Source organism: Chelmon rostratus, chromosome 22 (genome assembly GCF_017976325.1).
Source record: "Chelmon rostratus isolate fCheRos1 chromosome 22, fCheRos1.pri, whole genome shotgun sequence".
NCBI lineage: Eukaryota > Metazoa > Chordata > Actinopteri > Chaetodontiformes > Chaetodontidae > Chelmon > Chelmon rostratus.
Genome location: NC_055679.1, coordinates 2,758,484 through 2,771,390, shown reverse-complemented (window position 1 = coordinate 2,771,390; position 12,907 = coordinate 2,758,484). Strand labels below are relative to the sequence as shown.

The window sequence follows — 12,907 nt, the reverse complement described above, 5'->3', positions numbered from 1 at the left end:
CATTTTGTGTATTGTTTGTCTGTCAGGTTTGATTTCCAGCTCTGCATCCAGCAGCTACATGTGCTGCGCCTTTTTGTAAATGACTCTTGATGAATGAATCTGCAAAGATCCAAGGGAACGATGTCATGGCTTCTTACTGCGAGGCATGAAGTTTTGAAACGGGATGTGGGTGCAGGACACTAGTTATAATACGATAATTGAAATGTGTAGTGGCTTAATTGGTTGGACTTTTAGTTCCACCCACTAGTGCATTCCGTGATCATCACTGAAGATTACTGGGACTGCAGGATCCTGGGAATTTTTTCCTCCAAACCTGCCATAGGTTTAGTTTGTCATTGAAATGTTATGACAGGAGCATAAGTGAATCAACCTGCAGTGTTTTTTTCCAGTTATCTTTCATGCTAGAATGACAGTTTATGATTTAGCTGGGTGGAAAAACTATTTTTAGCCATGCTACTGGCGTGGCTATAGGCTCGGCAACGGCGGTTAGTCGGACTGTCTGTCAGTAATGCCCTGACTTTTCCTCTAGCGCCACCATGAAGATGACATTTTTGAATTTCAGTGAATTGTTTTGACAACTGTTGGTGCAAAAAGTTTGTGGTGACATTCATGATGCCCAGATAATGTATCCTAATTACTTTGGTAATCCTCTGACTTTCCTCTAGTGCCACATGAGGTTCATTTTTATTTTTCAATTCCAATTTCTTAGCATTTACTGCCTGGATTACCATTAAATTTGGTACACACATTCATCTTTTCCCACCATGACTGAATAAACTAGAACTGACATTCCCATCAGCAGCGTCTGTTTAATACACGTCAGCAAAAACCCTGAACTAATGCAGGAAACAACCCTCTATATCTGTATTATACCTAAATTTACCAACATCATATCCCCCAGATATGATGTCAGCATATAGCATACATATAGCATATAGCATAGCAGTAGGACTGAGTGCAGATTGCTGTCAAATTGGTTGAATATTGAGTTAAGCTGGCTTTTACAACTAAAAGTCCACAACGGCAATGCTGTGGTTGCACAAGCTGCAAAAAAAAAATAAAATAAAAAAATGCAAGGATATTCCTTCCCTTCCAAAGCTGCAGTAAAGATGACCAGACACTTCCACATAACCGCTGGATTGTGAAAGTGTTAACAGGATATATAATGTTCTTTAAAGAGAAGTTCTTGTTCCTCTAATGTAAAAACATCTGAGGGAACAGGAGCAGAAACTCTCTTTAAAACTAACCTTCATCTACGGCCAGAGATCCTGGTAATCCTGGGAAAAAGCTGAATGATTCCCGGGAGGAAGAACTTTAAAGTGCAGGAAAAGCTTCAACGCTGTTGTCCGGGTAGTCAAACTGGCCATGCCGTGTGACCTTTAAAGGTACTGTAAATAGAGGAGAGAACTGTCAGGACAGTTTGTCAGCAGCGAGTGCTTGTTAGTGTTTCTCTAAATTAAGACCACATTTCCCATTGACCCTGCTGCTATCCGTCACAAAGCTGATTTTACTTCTCGTCCCCTCTTTCTGTTATTGCTCCGGGCGTGTTCATTTTCTTTTCGGATTCACCGAAGCGGAAGATAAACACGCTATTTATGTTCCAGGTTTCACAACCATTCACTACCGAGCTTCAGCCTTGTTTGCTCTGGAAGAACGGGACCCGGAGCCTGTTTAGGGCTTTAATTCAACAGGTTTCCTTCCAAAGCCGAGCTGACGGAGCGCGATGTATAACACAGCACAAAGAGTTCCAGCTTGGTGTCGTGTTTGTTACAGTAATAATTACTAAAATGAAAGCTGGACTCATATGTTTATGTTCAATCCACAGTCCTTGTACTGTGCTGTGTCTGAAGCTGGAGTGAGATACAGAAAGAGAAAGCAGGAGAATGAGGGAGAGGGATGTGTGTGTGTGTGTGTGTGTGTGTGTGTGTGTGTGTGTGTGTGTGTGGTGCTTGTTTCCTCTAGTGTTTGAAGAGGAGATTGGGGAGGGTTATTAGAAAGGCGCAGTCCTTATTTAAAGGAGTTCAATGCAGCCAGTTGAAGAAAGGCTCTCATTGAAATTCATGGCTTAGCACCTATAGCACTGCGGTTTCAGCAGAGCAGCGAGAGAGACACACAGCCAGCATCTGACAGATTTCAATTAAAATGGCATTTACAAGAGCATGGATGGAAAAGCGGAGGGGGTGGGGCACGGTTGAGGAGGGATTTTGCTGTCTGGTGAGCTTCTCACTCCAACACTCATAAAGAATATTTTGTCACACTTCATCATGTATTTAAGCCTGAAATGTAAGACTCCTCCACTTTTTGTAACAAGTGACCAAACTGCCGTGGCTGGGTTTATTTACCCGGGTTTACAGGTTAATGGAAACACAAAAGCACGCCTTTCCAACACACTATCCCAATTTTGATGAACACAGAATCACCGATTGCAAGATTTCTCCTTACGTGGGAGAGGACTGCTGCAGGGACTCGCTTCTACCACCGACAGCAGTGGAACCACAGAGCAGATGAATGAAAAGCAACACAACCATACATTCACTAAGGCGTTGCACATCACAAACCAGCTGTGAGAGCTCCTCTCTGCAGCAAGAGGAAGCTTTACAGCAGAATAAAACGGTCCTGTTTGCTATAGAGTTTGAAGTTTATTTAAAGGAGGCCTTTAAGTGGAGTTTTTTATGGGTGGCTTTGTGCCTACCATACAGTCACAGCACAAACACTGCTAATACGTGCGGGCACACACAGGCATGCACGTGGTCATTAGTGAGTGTGCATATACAAGCGAACATGCACATGTATAGTAAAGTGCACACAAGCACTCTTATTACTGGACAGGGGGTCAGTCTCTTTTGTCATTTAGGTTTTTGCGAAAGTATGTTTTATCGATCGAATGCAAACAGTTAACATCATATTTTCTTCACGGCTGACTGAAACTGAAATCTCCCCTTCTCCCCGGTGAGGAGATCAGGTTGTGGGACTGGCGTTCAGCATCACCTCATTCCTCATCAGCCTCAGAGGAAGCAGGGAGGAGAGCGACCGCGAGGCTCTAAATTATCCATCTCTCTCTCCGTCTGTCTTCCCCTCTCGTCCACATTCCTCTCCTCTTTCTTCAGATTTTCTTCCTCGATCCGTGTCTGTCGTTCGCTTCATTCCTCCTTTTTTTTTTTCTGTCATTATACTCTGCCAGTCAGACTTTTGGGGCTGTGGGGTGTAACGCTGCGAGAGTCAGGTTGTAATAACACGGCTGTGATATGCTTGGACCTCATCTGTAGTCAGAGCTCCTGAGAGAGAGAGAGAGAGAGGTGGATAAAGAAAGGCAGGGAAAGTGAAAGAGAGAGACAGACAGAGGATAATAAAAGAGACAGAGGAGGGACTGTGTGAGAGACAGACTGTGTCCTGGGGGCTCTTGCTGGGCCATGACGACGTGTCTCAGTGTTTTATCTGGACCTGCTGGGGCTCCGAGTGAGGAGCTTCAGTAGTTGTAAACCTGCTGAACTCCCCAATCTAAACAAAGCTGCACACCAAGCTGGAAAGGAGAAAGTCAACCCTCTCTCCACCTTTTCATTGCTAATTGGAGAATTACTGTCAAAACTTAAGGTGCGTTTCATCCACCTGTTTAGAAAAAAAAACTGAGTGGAAACACAGGAAATTCAAAAAAATCTCAAAATATTGCCAAGTTTTTATGCCTGGTGGAAAAAGTCGGCGCTTTGATAAAAGCAAAATGCAATGGAGGCAGACTTAGCAGACATTCATGAAGACTGCAAAGCTTTAACGGCACAGAATTAGCCGCTTATCTCACCGAACCAATCGCATAACGGTCGTGGATAGAAACACATGAATTCACATTTTCTGTCGCAGATTTTTGTAAAACGCAGCTAAAACTTGCGCTACATTCGGCTGGAAACCTGTCTACAGCCCATGCTTAGCTGGAACAAAGTAGGTGCATGCTCGCATACCGTCATCTCGTGCATTGTTTACCATTCATTTTAGGCAGGCTCTGATTTCAGTTCATGTCAGGAGATCCATTCACGCCTGCACGCAGAGCTGACAGCTGCCTGCAATGAACGAACTGGAGCCAGCTGCAGACTGATGATTGGTTGTTCATGCAAAAGAGCAAAAGAGCATCCCTATGAAACATTACAAAATACTACACACAATATCGGCATCCTGTGCTGTCGTGTTACTGCTGTATATTTATATTTTATCTCTCTTGTGAAGGGCTTTTTTAGGAATTATGCAGAAATTGTCCTACAGGATGTCTTTCTGCAGTGCTCCACTGGTCAGTCACTTTCACACTCGCTTCATGTGGCTGTGTCCGTGCGGTGTGTGTATCAGCAGGTCGACGCTGAATCTGTTTCCAGGGAGCCGTGCGGGTTATCCGGCTCTGACGGGTAAACGTGTCAGTGAGCTGCAGGCTTCGTCACGTCGGGCACGCTGAGAGGCCACAGTTCGCGGCCGCCGCTCTGTTTGTTGTTTTAGGCTCGATTGTGCTGAGTTCCAGGCCCGCGTCCACCTTCTCCCTCTGCCTCAGTTTATTTAACTTCTCCCAGCTTCAAATTGATTGTAGATACTCTGCTTTCTTATGAGTTTAGTTTTCAAACAGGATCTGTGCATGCTTTTGCGACTGTTTTTACTCATTTTGCTCTCAGTTTTCTGGATCGTGCAGGGCCCAGATTTGGCCGTGCATGACACCTACCTGCATTTAATATTAACTGAAATATATTGTGAAATTACAGAATGTTGAACAGAGGGGCAGATTCTGTTTGATCTTTTGTTAATCATGTAAATGCAAAATTTCCTTTGGCTCCTTTGATTTTGGACTTTGATGGAATGGTCCTGTTGGGAGTGGACAGCTAGAATGGCAGCATTTAAGAAAGGACTTTTTGTTTGTGGAGGGGGCTCTCTGGGGGGAATGGCACCCTAATGAGGCACTTGAAACACTCTTGGGCCCCATGAAGGGACATTATTCAACATGGGGACCAGGGAAGGGGTGTGTCGTTGAGCCAAATCCACGTTGTAGATGAAGTGTGGTGAGCGCTACCACATGAACGCAGATCCTGAGGAGTGAAGGTGGAATTTAACGACAGTCAAGTTAATCACTTATCTGATATTGTGTCTCTTTTTTTGGGGGGGGGGGGTCATGTTTCATTCATTGCATTCTTTGAATGTGGATTATCGTTCAACTTAAATCTTTCACATGGTGCTGGGATTTGTTTGCAGAGCGTCCAAAAGCGCACAAATACAGCTGTGTCGGCACATATCTCTGCTGAAGCTGCACATGTAAAACATTGTCAGCATCAGCGTTTGGATTGTAGTCTTCATCAAAATAAACATAGTGATGGGCTGCGTTTTAAAGGATAAATCATGCTGGATGCAGGAACTCTCTCAGTAATTCTGTTCTTTGGTCACTGACATTTTGTTGTATTGAAGAACAGCGGTGTTTATATTCCATAGGATTTCATGAAACTCTTCCCCCCAAATCCAAATATGTTATAAATCAAATTGGGTGAAACTCGGAGTGGTGAAAACATTTTGGAATTGTGAAAGGTCTTTGGTTAAGGTGGGTGCATTCTTGATGCCAGGAGTTCACAGCAGTCCCACTGTAGGCTCAGTGGTGTGCATTGATAGCAACTTAACACAGGACAGATATTGGGACTTGAATAATTATATTGCCCAGTGTTGTATTCACAGTCTTTCATGAACCATGTGACATAGACAAACAACAGTTAAATATTCTCGTGTCTCATTACTGAGGAGGAGACTTCCTCCATGCAAGGTTTGCAGTGTGGATGTCTTTGCTAGATGTTCGCTCAGATGCTTGGAGAGAAAATTTGCTTTGTGCTTCATCTCTACCAACAATCTTCACCAGCACTGGAAACTTGCTCCAGTCACAGCTGTAACACAGACGTGTAGTTACAGCACATGACAGCTATGTATGTGCTTTAGGTTTCATAGCTTCACTCTAAGTCCTTAACACAGAATCATAAATTGTCCTTTAGGAAGAAGAAAGCAAGTTCTCCAAATTGATTATAAGTAATTTGTAGCTGCCCTTTAGAATGACAAATAACAGTGTTTTATGATCTGACGCCCCTATTGGCAGAGTGACATCATTTGTCCATGTCTTCCAAAACCATTCCACATCCCTGTGGGAAAATCAATCAGTTTTATGATCTGACGGTCGGGTTGAAGTCCTGCAAGTACTTAGTTAAGGTTAGGGGACTTTGTTGTCATGGTTACAATAGTAGGCATGCAGTTATGTAAGTTATGTAATGATCATGTCCATGCTTTAAACAACAATGGTGACTCAGCTAGAAATGGCTTGAATATATGACACCATCACTTCACTTGCATGTTAAGATGTCATGTTCTTTTGGTCATGAGACCAGGCTGCAATATTAGAGCAAGCGCAATAGCTCTGACACTCAGCCATCAACACTAGAGCTACAAACCAGCAAAGATTGATGCTGAGGATGTGTCAGTGAAAATGCTCCAAAAGAACAATGGAGTTAATTCTTTACCCCGCATCTTCATGTGAGAATGGCTCTCCCATTAACAGGTGCACCTGGAGAACAGCAGACAGTGGACCGAGACACACAGGGATTATGTCTGGGGAGCAGGAGTGTCCTTTTAAGGGAGCTCATTGTGTTCATTTGATGTAAATCTTTCATCAGCTTGCAGGGCATCGTGCTTTGCCGTAAACACACAAACTTCGTGAAGGAAACCGTCTTCTGTGAGTGAAGACATCTGATTGTGCCATGACGAGCAGACATCCGAACACTCCCAAACTAACTTTTCCACTTCTTCCCAGAGCTCAGTAATGTCTTTGGCTGGCCCTCCGTCCCCCGCCTCCTTGCTTCCTCCCCCAGCTCCTCTCCCTGATGATGAAGCTTTAAACACTGGCCTATTTCAGATATTATTGCCACAGTGTGTTCTGTAAATCACCGGGATAGGAGGCCACATCAAACAGGCCCGGGTGAAGGAATGACGGGACGGAGGGGATGTCGGTGCTGACAAGAAGAAGCCTCGGATCAGTGACGGCTGAGAATATGGGCTGAGCAGAGACATAAATTAAGGCTTAATTAGTGCTGATGCAGAAGAGGAAATGTGTCTGCATTTTAGTGTGAGAAAGTGGGATTCCAGAAAACGTCAAGCTGCCTTTTAGCTATTAGGAAAAGCAAACAGTGGTCTGATGACCCTTGGCTGTTCCGCTCAGCCTGAGGATCGTGCTCGCTGTCGCAGACACCAGAGAAACCACAGGCCTTTGGTTACAAGTCTCCTCACTGTCTCTGAGCTGGTCCTCTGCTGTGATTATGGGTGTTACGATGATGCGGGAGGTTAAAGTTGTCAGCAGTGGAGTCCGCACACTCACAGTAAAAGCATCAGGAGTTCCCTTTTAGAAACACACTTTTTTCTTACGTACACCTTTGCTTCAATTACTATTATTCACAACAAACAGCCAGTTACAGTACCATCCAGATCGTGTGCAGAGCAACTGCCTGCAGCGTGTTTTACATGTGAGACCCACATTTGAATGCCTTTGTTGATCTTCTGTGCTGTGAAAACATAATATTTCCACAAAGTCGGAGAAATAAAACATGTGCGTCCCGGTCATAATTCAGTTTAAGAATCCTAGCGGAGCATCTCTCCTCCCAGCTGCTGTCAGTTAGTTTAGCCAACTTGCAGAGCTGAGTGCAGAAACAAGTTGCCCTGCCCTCCGTTTCCATCAGCCCTCTGTTCCATTGCAGTATGTTTTGTAGCCAGGTCATTTTGTTTTTAAGGTTTGCACCTGCCATCATGTTATCCACATTTGATCCATCAACTGTGGATCAAACCACACCTGTAAAGTCACGACGAAGAATTTTTCTGTTGCTTGTTTCATCCTGAATTTTTAATGTTATAGAGACATACTTCAGATTTGAGGACAGGTTTTCAAGTTTTCTCTTTACTGCATAGCTCTGTGCCAGTGGAGATGATGACCTCTCAGCTCTTCTGTACTATCAGGCTTTAAAAAGTGCTTAAAGTTTCTCTGCTGCTCTGTCTCTGTCCCCTGCACAGACGGGATGAACTGCATGAACAAGGACCACGGCTGCGCCCACATCTGCAGAGAGGCCCCGGGCAAAGGCGGGGTGTCGTGCGAGTGCCGTCCTGGCTTTGAGCTGGCCAAAAACCAGAAAGACTGTACATGTACGTATCACACCTGACCTCAGCGCTAACCTGCACACCCCAGGAAGCGACCTCTAGCCTCCCATTTACGTGTCGGCTTTGCTGTTCGTTGAGCAGCGCACATATGTAGGAGGTCTTGAAATCCCACATGCAGTCAAATGCACTTTTGCGTAACACTTTCCATCATCTGTTAATCTTTAGTCAGTTGAGTTGTCACTTTATTTTACAATCCACATGGCAGCAAGGTATTAATAGTTTGTTTCATAGACTTGATTTTATTGAGGTTACGTACTGGTGTGATGAAGGATCTAAACTGTTCCTGTAATAAACATCTGTAATAGCAATGATGGACAGGATCCAGCTGGCCTTCAGCGGTAAAATATGAGGGTGGACATTTAATACCAAAATCAGTTAAGCATTTCAGGCCAAGCTAAAGGTGCTGAAGGATTCAGTAGAGAGAATTCATGTGTCTAACCCCCCCCCTCGCCACTCCATCCCTGTTTCTCACTCTTCACGCCGAGTGCCTGCAGCCATGGAATTTAGTGCTGCTGTTTTTGAGGGGGAAAAAAATAAGCTTTTAGTTACACTTTGTTTGGCAACACATCTTGTTCTCCTCTCAGACGGTGAGAGTGTAAAGATTGTGAAAGCCTCTGAAAGGCTCTAATGCGTCCCCCGCTGTGGTAATATTTCATTAGCGGCGAGGGACCCAGTGCTGTGCCGGCCTGTTGAGCATGGCGGCACAAGACGGTAGTAAACGAGCGATGAAAGAAATGGTAGTTATGTCTACAACGCCTCCACACACACGCACACACACATCTTCCCGTCCTTCTCCTCTCATGTCCTCTCTGTCCGTCTCCATTTTCACCTCTCTCCTCCATTTTCTCCTCCTTCTGTCTCCCCCACTCGTCTCTCACTTTCTCATCCTTTCTGCTTTTCCTTTCTTTTCTACTCTTCTCTCTTCCCACCTCCTCAGAGTCACTAAAAGATCCAAAGTTGGTCCAGGTTAGTGGGCCGCAAAGTTTAGGAAAAGCTCCTGTAGAGCTCACTAAGTGTGTCTGTGCTTGCTTTTCCTTTTCACCCCAAGAACTGTGAAGATTAGGCAAATGAGGAGAAAGTAAAAAATGTTGGACGAATTGCAAATGTCTCACGTAATTAGTGTTTGACAAATCAATTCTGTTTATTATGGCAAACTCCATCTCCAGAGTTTGTGGCCCGTGACAAAGTACCACTTAGCTGGCTGTTTTCGGGCCAAGGAAGTAAAGCTGAAACCTGGTTTCTCTGGTGGATGAAGGCGAAGGTTTGTGAGTTCTCAGAAGAGCTCCAAGAAAGGTTCTGCAGTGAAACTCGTGGTAGCTCCTCTTCCTCCTGTTTCTCCCTCTCTGTCTCTCCTCCATGCATGCATTCGCTCCCTCAATCTTCTGCAGCTTTTCTCGTCTCCTTTCTCAGTTTTTTCCTTTTCTAGAAAGACTCACCCTTGTTGTCTCCCTTTCCTCTTTAGACCCCCTTTTTAAGGAAGTCTCCAGGAAGTCAGGATGCTCATTGAGAACTTCAGAACTAGTCCCAGTTTATGTGGGACTAGGTTTGTGGTTATCATTTAAACCTTAACAAAGTAATCATTTCTGACCCAACCAAATCTAAAGGTGAAGGATCTGAAAACTAACCCAAAAGAGACTGAGACTCTGTAATTGGAGAAAATACTAATTTCTAGTAATGTTACAAACAATAGATCCTTCACTTGCTGTAGAATATATGTTTGCTCTTTCTTCTTCTCCCCAAGTTTATGCTTCATTCTCCCTCTTTTATATACCTCTCTCTTTCTAATTCTCCCCTTCTCTTCTTTCTTTCCCCCTTTTCTCCCAGTTTTAGCTTTACTATAACCTTCCTCTTTCTTTTACTTCCCCTCTCTCTCTCTTTTTCTTGCTTAATCCTCTTACTCTGTATTCTTCACTCTTCCTCTGGATATGTCTCTCACCCCTTTCTCTCTTCATCTCTGTGTCTCTCCAGCTGTCCTTCCCTCATACTCATCCTCGCCCTGTCAGGCCATGTGTCCAGTTGTGCATCGTTGTGCTTCTTTGTTGCTGCCTGTTTGGTGCATCAGGCTGAACCGTCTTCCCACATTATAGCGGCTACATAAGGAATTAGTGGACATCTACAAAGTCAGCAGCCTTGTGTTGCTCATTATATACAATCCAGGAGTAAGACTTGAATGTGTGTGTGTTGTCTTCAGTGACGTGTAACTATGGAAACGGCGGTTGCCAGCACACGTGCGACGACACGGACACGGGGCCGGTGTGCGGCTGCCACCAGAAGTACGCCCTGCACTCAGACAGCAAGACCTGCATCGGTGAGTGACAACCAAGATGGCTTCCCAGCTCACACACACACACACACACACACACACACATACACGCACACACACACACATACCCCGGAGCCCTCACAGCTGTTTGACAGTAACATCTGTTGTATGATAGAAGCCCCTGGACAGTTTCAGTGTAGCCGAGATGATTTAAAAGAAGAAAAGTAACAAGATGAGGAGGTGGGGGGGTTGGGGTTGGAGGTGGTGAGTTGGCAGATAGATCATCTCCCAGCTCCCCAAATTTCCTCTCCCCTTCCCCCGGCCTCGTCTTATTTAAACACCCTGCTGTACACAGAAGAGACAGGGAGCTGCTCGCACAAACACACAGAGAGAAACAGCACTTTCATGGAGTCCCATCCACATCCAGCTTTGCCCAGATTTAGATATGTTTATAATCAATCAGCACTGTCAGCAATGAAACAGATGAGACTCAGGTGTCATTCTAGCCCTGCTGCTGATGAGAAATGCTGTCAGGGGGGAAAAAAAAATGAAGGATAAGACCTTCTTCAATCAATGTAGTCCAGCTGCATACACACTTTATCCTGCATCTAACCTGCATTAGTAGTGCAAACAATTCTTAGTGTTTACAACCCACCAGAACCACAACTGCAGGCCTGTCAGTAGACTCCAAAAAGAACAAATAATAACCGGATGATTAAAAATAATAAGAATTATAATAAGATTCAGTTTTTCACAAGCTGAAATCAAGTCAAGACAAAAAATGTAAATTATTGCTCACAATAGGTGAACATTGTTCTACTTGGAGAGGTTTGTCCTTTTCTTCATATGTTAGCCAAAGACTTAGCAGCTAGCTTGGAAATGAGTGAGTGGGCTTTGTTGCCCTGAGCCGAGCTTCTCAGGCTGCTTCGAATTCTGCATCAGCAGGACTGACAGACTGGTAGAGCTCTCTCAACTTAGATGTAAACACAACTGTAACAGTACATTTTATCGCAAAAGGTTAGTTATAGATTTCACTTTTACATCCTAAAAAAAAGTGAACACTTTTTTTTTTAGAGGCAAGGAAGCAAAGCAAACTGCAGCAGGGTTTTCAGTAAATCAGAATGTAAGGGTACAAATAGAAAAGCATGATGCCCCAGTCTTCTCTGCCACATAAGCATCTATGTCTCAAACACACAAACACTATGATAACGCCCAAAATATGTCTTGGAGGGAGTATCACAGTGGTACAGTGTCACTGCCAAGAAATGAGCAGTAATATGTTTTGAGTATTAAAGAAGTGACTGAGTCGGCTGGTGGAAAATGAATGACTGACACGTCTTCCACTCTGGCTCTGAAAAACCCATTCATCATGTCGAAACTCGGTTGACTCAGTGAGCCCGGCCAGCTACCAGCAGGCAGCTTTCTCTGCCCAAACTGCCCATTTGTATATGGCTGTCAACAGAAGCATGCCTCCGCACCCTGGCAGTCACGTAGAGGATATTCATTTCCATCTCGCTATTTTTCTAATCAGTAGAGGATGGATAAGGCGCTCCAGGTAAGTGGAGTTGTTCATAACTCTGTTTTCTCCACCTCCTTCCTGCTGATATAAATGTTGGAACTAGTTTGTAGAGCCTGAAAGCAGTTTTCATCACCACCTCTTTGCTGTCGTAGCCAGTCTACCGCAGCTTGTTGCACCCACGTTGGTTGTACTTCATGCCTCTTGGCCTCTCGGGCCTGCAATCTAAGGTATTGCTAATTTGTGTGCACATACTTGTAATTTGCACCCTCAAATTGTTTCATTAATAATTTGGTCACTCAATATAATCACCCAATTTAACTTTTAACTTTTTGTCAATTTAATTGTAGTATTGCCTTCCAATGACTTAGCTGCATAATTGTTCCTGTGTAAAGCAGCACTAAATAAACAGAGTGGTCAGGACATGCACAGCCCAAATTGGATGGTTGGGTTTAATACAGTTTTATGCTGATTTTGGAATATGGTATGTACATGTGTTGTCTTTGGCAGCATATCGTTTCTGTTCTGTCTTCATTGTGTTGCTGTTATTAATTTAAAGGTATGAATGAATAGACTGTGCACAAATCTTATCAAAAATGTTCATCAAATACATATTCTGGCCTCAGGTGATAGCAATAGTCATGTCTGTTAATAATAACAAACACGAGTGATTGTGGCTGATTAAAGGCCTTTGAATTCCGGTGGCACCAAAGCCCCGAAAACAGGAAGGTCTCTGTCCATTTTGTTTGACAAGAGTAAGTACGAAATCTAACTCAATTACAGGAAACCTCCCAAAAATCCAGGATCAACGGGTGGAATGAGATGGAGTTTGACATCTAATAGCCAGCAGTTCCTCAAACTTGGAAAGGCTAGCCTGGTAAAATGAACCAAGACCAAATCACAGTCTGGACTGGTGTCATGTTTGGCTGTTTCTT

The 12,907-nt window shown here is 44.0% G+C and overlaps 1 protein-coding gene across 2 annotated transcripts in view; it reads left to right on the top strand.

The window, feature by feature from the left end:
• scube1 (signal peptide, CUB domain, EGF-like 1) overlaps positions 1 to 12,907 on the top strand; it is a 97,247-nt gene that overhangs the window by 44,134 nt on the left and 40,206 nt on the right. For both annotated transcript variants that reach the window (XM_041963639.1, XM_041963638.1), the window contains exons 5-6: positions 8,050 to 8,178; positions 10,385 to 10,501. In XM_041963639.1, coding sequence (XP_041819573.1) covers positions 8,050 to 8,178; positions 10,385 to 10,501 — 246 coding nt within the window. The remainder of the gene's footprint in view (positions 1 to 8,049; positions 8,179 to 10,384; positions 10,502 to 12,907) is intronic.